The following is an 11173-nucleotide window of genomic DNA, read 5'->3' as shown; positions in this document are numbered from 1 at the left end:
CCTGTTCAAGCTGTTTTTGAACCATACTCTGCTGTTCAGTAACATGCTTAAGCTGCTCTGCGTCTTCCTCTGGGAATTCACGGCCAGCTTTCTTTGCAGTGCGCTGTTTTGCAGATAGTGCTTTTTTTGATTTTCTATGTGCTCCAATTTGTTCTTCAAGGAATTTCTGCTGCATTTGAAGAAGCTGCTGTGTTTCTTGCAGCCATTCCTCATATTGCTTTCTATGTGAATCATCTGGGGGTAAAGCACAACAAACCAATCTTTTTCTAAGGATTCAAGTTTTGAAGATAAGTTTTTATTTTTCAAGCATGTAGTTGCTCTAGACAAGGCTATGTAGACATTTTACCATGGGTTTTATAAGCTTTAACAAAACTCATATTCAAACTGATTACAAAAAGGATTTTCTTTCATATGAGCCCCTGCTCCAAGCATTAACATCTTTCATAATAGGGAAAAATAATTTTAAAGAAAAAAAGAAGAGAAAGTGGAAAATCAACAAAATGTGCAGTATCAACAAAGCAATATGCATAAACATCTTAATAGTTTAATCCTGTTTTAATGCTGATTTTATATATGTTTTATATTTTTATAGGTTCTTAATTATATGTACTTATTTTTATCTGGAAGCCGCCTTGAGTTCCAGTTTGGAAAAAGGGTGGGGTATAAATAAAGATAATATTAACAATATTAACAACAACAACAACAACAACAATAATAATAAACACATTTCAAGGCAGAATTTAAGATCAACTTTTTCTTATCCTTTCCCTTTCCAAAAAAACAAATTTATATAAAATAAATCTTAAAATGTCAAATTAATCATTACTATCCAAATCTAAGCAATGTTAATTATTCTGAAACATTTCCACAATTAAAAAAATTATTCCACATTTTAAAGTTTTGTATGCTGTCACATTTCAAAAGCTTATTATGAACTGGCTTAGAATGTTGTAGTTAATCATTTCATTATTAAAGTTTGGCCTTTGAATAGGCTTGTAAATAAGCTACATGTATTTTGAAATATAATGTGAGCACATGGAGTTGGCTTTAAGTATTAAAGCCCAATATCATGTTATGAGAGTTATATACTTACTTACAAAACCAGGACCAAAATTTGGAGGGTTCGGCCTAGAAATTTGAGGTGTTAGGTTTCCATCCTTGAAAGTGGGAAAAAAGCAGAATGTGTTAACAAATTTATATTTTATAATTGCTCTGATGTTATGAGGAGTGACAATCTGCATACAGGAATGAAATTCTACATTCAATGCATGCTTAAGATGCCGCTGCTGCTGAGTTTGGGCTATAGGGTGAGAGCAGAGTTATGGTCTCAGTCCAGAAACCCTGCTGCTTCACTCATGGGCTCCTCTCTGAAAAACAGATGATCGTTGCAATCAGGGGTAACAGTGCTGATCATCTGTTCATCTCAGAGAAGGGCCACATTTCAGATCTCTTCAGGCCAGTGACCTTCTCCAGTCCATCTAGAGGTTATGTGAATGGCTTGGGATTTGGATTTAGGCTTGTCTAAACACTCTATCCATTATTCCAAATTAGTTTATAGATCATGATTCCGCATAAGAAAAAATCTGCTTTACTCAAATTTCAGAACACATTACCTGCGTAATTGCTTGCTGTATTAGATTCTGGCTTTCACCACTTGGTACTCCTGGCGCTGCTTGGCCCATAAAGGCAAATCTAGTAATAGGTAAATTAAAAAATCACAATTTGGATTTATTTTACAATTTGAATTAACAAAGTGGTAGTAATCTGAGATTTTGATATAAAATAATCTCAGGAAGGATTATGCTCCTGGCCATGCTTCACATTCCTAGCCCATGCCCTTTTCTGCATATCTCAGGGTTATTGCAGGGGAAGTGTAGGGGAATACAGCTATCTATATATATATGACATGAACCACAAAGTAGGAAATAAACAATCTAGAATGATGTCATTTTCTTCACTAATCTCCCACGGAAAGTATCGGAATAACCTGAAAATTCAGAAGGCATACATTCATATTGATATATAAGAAAAACCAAACTTTTCATGATCTTTGCTTACCTGTTCATGACCACTGGTGGCATTCCCATATTATTCTGCGCCATTACTTTATTGATTCCTTTCAGAGCCACCATTTTTGCTTTCATTATAGGATCAGTGATTGCATCAAAATCTATGAAACCAGAGTTTTAGAAAATGTGTTAAATTTTCATAGTATTCATTATATAAAACTGCCAGCGCAGAGAAACTTATTGTGTCACTTGTTCACATTTGCTAACCCTTTTAGGGCTATTTTTTAAAAGATGCATTAACTATGAGAGAAAAGCTTCTTCCACGGATTTTTTAAAAGAACATTTATTGTGGTTACTAACGGTTCTTTTAGAAACGCATGCTTAAGAATTGGATTCAAGTTACAATAAGACAAGGTGACTAATGGATTGATGGTAGAATGCCCCTGGGCATCACAGAAAATGTGTTTTCTCACAGAAGCAGTTCTACTTAGGTGCGATTTTCTGTCTTAATACTAGCCCTCAGCCAATAGCATGACATCCTGTTACCCAAGAACAGAGCTTGGAAGTAATTCGTTACAAGTAACGAATTACCAAGGTCCTAGAGCGTGTGGTCGCTCGCCAACTCCAGGCTCTCTTGGATGAAACTGATTATCTGGACCCATTTCAATCGGGCTTTCGGCCGGGGTTTGGTACAGAAACGGCCTTGGTCGCCCTGTATGATGACCTCTGTCGAGAGAAAGACAGAGGGAGTGTAACTCTGTTGGTTCTCCTTGATCTCTCAGCGGCGTTTGATACCATCGACCATGGTATCCTTCTGGAGCGACTTACAGATTTAGGAGTGGGAGGCACTGCTTGGCGGTGGCTCTGCTCCTATCTCGGGAATCGTCTCCAGAAGGTGATGCTGGGGGAACATTACTCAAGTCCCTGGGTACTCCAATATGGAGTCCCGCAGGGTTCAGTTCTGTCCCCCATGCTTTTCAATATCTATATGAAGCCGCTGGGTGAGGTCATCAGGAGTTTTGGAGTGCGTTTCCAGCAATATGCTGATGATACGCAGCTCTACTACTCCTTTTCATCTTCGTCAGGTGAGGCTGTTGATGTACTAGACCGCTGCCTGGCCGCGATAATGGGCTGGATGAGAGCTAATAAACTGAAACTCAATCCTAACAAGACTGAGATGCTGTTGGTGGGAGGGCCCTCTGCCCAGATGGTTGATGTTCGACCTGCCCTAGATGGGGTTACACTCCCCCTAAAGGAGCAGGTACATAGTTTGATCCGCTCCTGTCACTTGAGGCTCAGGTAGCCTCGGTGGCACGGAATGCATTCTACCAGCTTCGGCTGGTAGCCCAACTACGACCCTATCTGGACAGGGAGAATCTCGCCTCAGTTATCCATGCTATGGTAACCTCTAGATTGGACTACTGTAATGCACTCTACGTGGGGCTACCTGTGAAGACGGTTCGGAAACTTCAGCTAGTGCAAAATGCTGCGGCCAGAGTTCTCACTGGGACAAAGAAATTTGACCATATAACACCTGTCCTGGCGCAGCTGCACTGGCTACCGATATGTTTCCGGGCCAGATTCAAAGTGTTGGTTCTTACCTATAAAGCCCTAAACGGCATCGGACCGCAATACCTGGTGGAACGCCTCTCTCGCTATGTACCTACCCGTTCACTACGCTCGACGTCGAAGGCCCTTCTCCGGGTCCCAACTCATAAAGAGGCCCGGAGATCAACAACTAGATCTAGGGCCTTCTCGGTGGTGGCCCCCGAACTATGGAATGCCCTCCCAGACGAGATACGCCTGGCGCCTTCTTTGTTATCTTTTCAGCGCCAGGTAAAAACCTACCTTTTCGCCCAGGCTTTTTAAACATTTTAAATTTAATTTTAAACCTAATATGGATTTTAATTTATAAACTCATGGCAATTCTATTTCGGATTTTTATCATGTTATATTTTTCACACTTGCTCATATTTTAATTGTGATTTTATTTGTTGTACACCGCCCTGAGAGCTTTCTGCTATAGGGCGGTCTAGAAATGTAATAAAATAAAATAAATAAATAAATAAATAATAAATAATTGTTTAAAAAAATGGATGGTGGTGGTGAAAAATGGAGTGGAGGGAAAAAGGAGCCGGAGGGCAAGAACATGGATAAAGGAGAAGGAGGCAGCAGCAGAATGGAGATAAAGAACTGTGAAGGTGAAAGTTGACACTGTATGTGTGTATGTGTGTGTGAATACTGTGTTTGCACCTGGCACACAAAGTGGCCTCCACCACCCTCTCTGGCTACTGTACTGCAATTGCAGTATTTTTAACTTTAACCAGGCAAGGTCTGGGAGGTGGTTAAGTGAGAGAGATTATGCTTGCTGGCTGAGGAGGGCAGGCGGTGGCACTTGGTTTGACGTGCAAAGATCTTAGTGGCCTCTGCCTCCCTCCCCACCTCCCTTACCAGTGGAGAGACCACCATCGCTATCTTATGGGAAATTCCCCCCCCCACTACCTCTGTATGTGTGTGCTTATTTTTAATGTTGTTTTAGGGTACTTAGATGTGCAGCAGCCAAGGCCAGCACCTTGTAGGCTTTTTTAAAAAAAAGTAACTGGAATGTAATTGTAGTTAATTTCAGAGCAATTGTAACGCTAATTACTACTTTTTTGGGCCATGTAATTGTAACTGTAATTTATTACTTTTAAAAGTAATCTTCCAAGCTCTACCCAAAAGTAGGGGTGATAACCATAGTGCTGGAAGAAAAGAAAGAGGGAAGGATGTCTGATAACTGACTGTTCAAACACACCCTTTTCCGTGTGTGTGTGTGAATAATATGCTTGGAGGTTTTTATTCTACCTGTTGCCAGCATGATAGGATCTTTCAACAAATGTTTCCTCTTACCATTTTTTTAACTGAGTAAGCTCAGAATTTATACCAATTAATGTTCTCTCCCTAACTCATTTGCTAACATGACAATGGTGTCCTTATGAGAATGGTAACAAGTTGTTGTCTAAAGTTTATTTCTCACATTTGCAGTGCATGTAATTCCATTTGAATCTAAAACAAGGAATGTACAGTGACCAACATTAAAATACCTTCACATCACCTGGGAAGTTTGGAAATAGAACAGAGAAATGGGGGATGTGCAATCATTTGTGGCAGCAGAAAGTGGCAGAAAAATTGACCTGCATCTGCTTGCTCAATCCACTCATATTTGGAAGGTGAATGGAGTGAAGTACTTTTGCTCTCCCCATCACTCCTTATGTAACTGTGATGATATGCCTGCACCCTCCCCCAAATTATCATCTTCTCCTTTTCTTCCCACTTAAAATCCCCCCTCCTAACCTTTCCAGTAGCTGGAACAGTAGGAATAGCCAACCCTATTCAAATGCAGTTGCCACCAATTGCCTCAGGGCAGGCATCAGTTGAAGATTTTATCATCCAGATTATCAGCGGCTTGGTAAGTGATGCCTACACATCCACTGGGGAGGGACTGAGAAAGTCAGTTTGACTCTCAGAACACTTTTTCCCCCCTGCAAGGATAGAAAACCTATCCGTCCATACCAATTTCTGTTTTCTTTTTTCACATACAGATCAAACAAATTAGAAAACAGGATAGAGATATCCAATTTTATCCACTGGTGGTCATTACCAGTATTAACATATGGTTGCTGGTTTCCATTCAGAAGAGACACTGAGTGACTCCTCCCTCCCTGATTCCACTCAAAATGATCATAACTCAAATATAAGAAAATGAAAACATACCAATGTTGGGGAAAAAAGGCTCTGAACGCTGGCGAATCATGGCTTGCATCTGTCGCTGCTGCTGCTGCTCTTGTCTTTCTTGATCCAAAAGATCTTGCAGCAGAAGAGGCTGTTCCTCCAGCAGAAGAGGCCTCTCTCGATTTTGCTGCTGGGCTAATGTTTGTGGAATCATCATCTGCTGGGGCCCGGGGATACTGCTTGGGCCCGGTCGATTTATAACAGGCACAATTTGATTAGCAGGCTGCGCTGCCCCAAAGCTATTAGCTGAATGGCCAGGGATAAAAGCTGAATTTACTGCTGTCCCTTGTGAGAAGTTATGGCTTATTTGTGGAACCATTTCTGTATTTGAGACTGTATTTTCTATGGTTTGACCAGCAGATGTCATTAAAGATTGTGGAATACTTGAAACAGGGTTGATTTGTGCTGCTGGTTGTGGATGAGGTGGAGAGCCCAGAGGCCTGATATCAGGGTTTTCTGAACTCTCATTAGCTAACAAACTTGTAAGTACTGGAGTGGATCCAGAAATATTGCAAGAATTTGCCATACTTTGAGCAGATGGTGGAGTAGTGCCCTGAACAGCATCTGGGCTGAACACAGTGATTTCCTCATTTGTATTTGTTTTGCCAGGTAATTCCAAATTACAGGGCAGTACAGATTTTGTCTCTCCATCATGTAATTCTGTTTCAGACGATGCCACATTTACATCCTTTATATCACTTTCAGATTTAGTTTCTTCTAATGTATTTGGAGACAGAACTTCTATTTTAATCTCACTGATTTCAGCAGTTTTTTTCTGAGATGATGACTCTGCAGGAATGACAGCTTTCTCATCTTGATGCTTTTGCTGAGTATCTTCTGCCTTGCCCTGTATTTCTTCTATAGGGACATTAAGATCCAACTCCTCATTGAACATACCTTTTCTGTCACCCAAATCATGGTCTGGATCAGTGTAGGCAATTATGTCAAATTCACCTGATCTTAGAAGATAATCAAGGTGACGATCATTAGTTTCAAGATTATCTAATGTGTCCAATTCATCTCCTTTGCCATCTTCTGGGTCTAGATTTAGATTTTCAAGATCCTCATCAACTAAATCTTTAACCTCAACACCCTCAAGGTCTTTGACATCTAAATCTTTTACAGAGGAATCATCAGGATCAAGCTTTTCTTCTAATCCATCAGGGGGCTGGTTGGGAATCTGTAAGTCGCTTGTTGCCTCACTAGATGTTGTTGGCAAAGGACCTCCTGTAAATGCATCATTAACTGGTGGATGACTTAAAGAGCATGTGACTAGCACAGGTGGATGGTTGGGATTCACTGTGGCTTGTTGAGCTGGCGGTAAATTCTCCAAACCTGGTGACACATGCAGTGGATTGTTTAGACTTTGAGAATTACGTCTCGTGGGCTCTAGATGTCTTGGCCCTTGACAGTCCTGCCTAGGTACAAATCCTGTATGTTGTTGATGCTGGAGCATTGTGTTTGTAACAGCAGTTGGGGAATTAAAAGGAAGTCTTGGCCTGCCTTCAGGGGCTCTGTGACAGAGCTCAATAAATGCCTGCCCCATTATGTTGTGCTGTTGAACTGGAATACCTTGTGGTGGGAAATGTTGTGAAAGTCCAATAGGGTTGCACATTTGTGGCTTATTAGGTAGTCTAGGCATGTCTATAGACATTGATCTTCTGAGTTGTGGCAGAACACCAGCACGTTGCATTTGCTGTGGAGGCCCAAGGAAGCGCTCTTGACATGGGGGAGGACCATGACCACCTCCTGAAAAACCAAATCTGGAAAAAAGGAACATTTGATTGACTTAGGATTGTGTATTGTAGGATATTGAAATAATGAACCAATTTTGTAGCATAATAGATCATTTTAATAAATGGAAGTTACACCTTTGCTAGCTAATTTACATTCTGGCTGGACACTATTGAAACAGATTATTGGACTGGATGGTCATTGTGTCTAACTTAGCAAGGCATGCTTATCTTCATATTTTGCTGAACTTCATAATTAGGGTCAAAACTGAGTGGATTGGTTTAAGTTAAGGCAATTTAAATACTTGGTTTGAATTACTATTTAAATCATCAAGAAAAACAATTGATTAATAATGTTTCAAGCTAATTCATATACTTCCATAAATAAGCATACTAAATGTTTACTATAAAAAAATGTAGGTTCACAAATAAATAAATATTTATTTAATTAATTAATTTATAGTCCACCCTTCAACTTATGGTCCTGATAGAGCATTTACACTACTCAGAACACACTTCTGTTCATTCATGCCTTTTGCACTTCAGAATTTAAATTTACTTGTGGAACAACTTTGAAATTAAGGATTACTTTTTCAGCTCTTTCTATTAACATGTAAGGACACTAACTTGAAGACTTAAGTGATCAGAACTTTTCAGGACCAAAGGTGGTACCTAATGGGCACAACTGTGTTTCTCCATGACGTGGAAAATAAATGTCTGAACAATGTGGTTAACAGAGACTAAATATTCATAATTTGAACAATATTGAATACAATACATGACCTGCTGTGTTTATTATTTTATTTATTATTTGATTTATATCCCGCCCTTCCTCCCAGCAGGAGTGTTATAATGTTTAACCTTGAAAGTAACATAGTTTTGCTACTGCTTCATTTTTTTACATAGAAAAGCACATTTTCATTCAATATGCTTTATAAAAGGATCATGAATTCAACTTTAAGTGATTGAGCATAACCTTTAATACGTTTGTGTGCATTACATTCAGATATAATTTTAAACCAGAACAGTTTTAAAGGGACACTTAATTCAACTTTAAAAAAAACTTTGAAAATGATTTTATCCACGTTCAATCAAGTATTATAACACATGCATTAAACAGCTACATTAACAACAAACAGCCAACTGTACACCAATTCATCTCAATCATTCTGAACGACAAAAGCATGCTTAGAGCACTGAAAGCATCCTGATAAAGAACCCACAAATTTATTAAACAGTGACATATTTTATGATTAAATAATCAAGAAGTATACCTAATTCCATGAGGCCTGATTCCCATGCCACCCTTATCTCCTGGAAATTGGGGTCTATTAAACTGCCCATCGACTGGAAAACCCGTGAACCTTAGTCCGCTGGGAGGGACAATGGATGACCTAACATTCCCAGGGTAGGGAGGAGGCGGCCGGTTAAAAATCTGGTTCAGATTTTCTTGCTGCCATGGTTGAGTAGATCTTGCGTGAGGTGCTGTGGCAGGCTCTTGCAATGTTTTCTCTTGACGGATGGCATTCTTCTTTTGTTGCTGCTGCTGCAGAATAATGTCACGTAATTTCTGGCGCTGACAGGGAACAAAAATAATTTATCTTGTTTAACTGTAAATATACAGGTAATTTAAATAATGCACTTCTAAGTCAAATCTTTGTTTTAGAAGACATTCCAAGCTATCAAATTTCTTGGGATCAGAGCACTGTGAGCATACTCCCCCACCAACTTCTCCCCAAAGAAATTCTCCCCTGATCTGGGTACAATGCTGCTGATTGTCAGCTGTGGTTAAGGCAAGGGATGGAGAACCCATGCCCCTCCAGATATTGCTGGACTACAACTCCCATTATCCCTGATCTTTGGCTGGGGCAGATGGGAGCTGGAGCCCAACATCTGAAGGACCACATGTTCGCCATTCATGAATAAGGCTAAGGAAATTTGACCAGGGTGACCAAGAAAGGTTCTTTGCCAAAACCAGGCTTGAAACCAGATTGAAATGGACCCAGTTCATTGTTCTTATGAAAAAGAGCACGGAGTTGCACAGCGACAACCCACTCAGGCACCCTTGCCCAGGAAGGGAATAATAGCCAATTACTAATAGTTATTCTAATCCTTGGCATCGAGATAGTTTTTCTTTAAAAGTAGTTCCCAAGGGACCACAGCAATATGCTGTATATGTGTAGGTATTCCTTGACTGTGGTAATGGACTAAGGGTGCAATCCAACTCGCATCAGGCTGAGGCAAGTTGCATATGGTGGACCTCCGGCTAAACCAGCTGGGTCCCGGCTCAGCTGGGCAACGCCAGGCAATGCCAGTGTAATGGGCTCATCCCATATAGGCTTGAAATATGTATATTATTGCTGTAATAGCTTATATAGTCTGCTTAAATCAATAGTACTTCAAAAGAACAAAAAATGGCTTGAAATATGTATATTATTGCTGTAATAGCTTATATAGTCTGCTTAAATCAATAGTACTTCAAAAGAACAAAAATGTTCTCAGGAACATTTGCTCCCCTGCTAAGCAAAGCAGTAAATTCTCAATGAACGCCTATAGTAAAGTGCAGAGAGATAAGGCATCTGGGCAGTTGGGCAATGTACTCTGGCTGAAATAAACAAAGAAGAGGAAACTCCTTATATGGTATGGTTAACACCACAGCACTCAGTTAGTTGTTGACAAAAGGGCTGGCAAGTCAAACTTGCCATCTCAAGCAGATGGCACAGACAGCGAGCACAGAGAGACAGCATGGCCAGGCAGCACAGCTGATAAAACCATAGGAAAATGGCCCCTCTCTGAAAATATATAAAAAGCCAAATCATTTACTACTCAGTACCCATCTCTGGCTGGAGCGGATAGAAGACTGCAGGAGTGATATAACACCCATGTCATCTGATGGGCGAGATGTATTTCCATGTACTCTGTACCTTTGGCTCTGTAACAAGACTTTGAGTTTAACTCAGTCCTTTCATCTATTATTTATTTATTTTATTTTATTTGTTTCATTTTTAAACCGCCCATAGCGAGTGGCTCTCTGGGCGGTGTATTGTAACCTAACTAAGTCAGTTGTACCTTCAAGGTATTATACTTTGATTTTAAATGAATGAATGATTTGTATTCTCATTTTCTATTTCTGCTATGATGGCTAAAGCCACTTAGAATGCATTTCTAAGTTGTAGTGTGCAAGATATGAATAAATAGCATATATTAGAAGAATATTCTGCTGTCTGAAGTCTGAGTCCCGATTAAAAAATTTCTGGTACCTCCCAAGATCCAAGAAATCTTGGGTGGGGTCTCTAACCATATCCACCTACTGTTTGATGACTGCTGTTGGAAACCTGCGAGCTAGGTGAACTAACATTCAACATATAAGGACTGAGTAGGCATGGATAAAGGGAGAAAGCAAGAACCCTTGACCTTGTGCATTCTGAAGAAATAGGGCCGGTCTTGCCTGTATCACCAACATAAGTCCCTCATCCCAGCTCAGCTGGAGGTCCACCAGGAAAGCTCAGCCTGAGGGAAGGGGAGCCAGCAAAATGGGCATGCTGGGAGCATGTCAGAGAAGGGGCTGAAGGGGGGACCTTATGCGATATCCAGGTCCCATTCGGCTCCATCATGGCAGCTGGTGTGCCAAGAAAAGGGTTGTCAGAAGGATTGATATTT

General features: G+C 40.3%; 1 protein-coding gene across 11 annotated transcripts in view; it reads right to left on the bottom strand.

Moving 5' to 3' along the window:
* The window catches only part of KMT2C (lysine methyltransferase 2C), a 283231-nt gene that overhangs the window by 32071 nt on the left and 239987 nt on the right, over positions 1-11173 (bottom strand). For all 11 annotated transcript variants that reach the window (XM_061587632.1, XM_061587631.1, XM_061587633.1 and 8 more), the window contains 6 exons: positions 8788-9089; positions 5763-7543; positions 2059-2170; positions 1614-1692; positions 1094-1157; positions 2-234 (listed from right to left, as the gene is read on the bottom strand). In XM_061587632.1, coding sequence (XP_061443616.1) covers positions 2-234; positions 1094-1157; positions 1614-1692; positions 2059-2170; positions 5763-7543; positions 8788-9089 — 2571 coding nt within the window. The remainder of the gene's footprint in view (position 1; positions 235-1093; positions 1158-1613; positions 1693-2058; positions 2171-5762; positions 7544-8787; positions 9090-11173) is intronic.

Source organism: Rhineura floridana, chromosome 10 (genome assembly GCF_030035675.1).
Source record: "Rhineura floridana isolate rRhiFlo1 chromosome 10, rRhiFlo1.hap2, whole genome shotgun sequence".
NCBI classification, from domain to species: Eukaryota; Metazoa; Chordata; class Lepidosauria; order Squamata; family Rhineuridae; genus Rhineura; species Rhineura floridana.
Note: the sequence above shows the minus strand (reverse complement) of the source record. Positions and strands in the feature narration are given on the sequence as shown.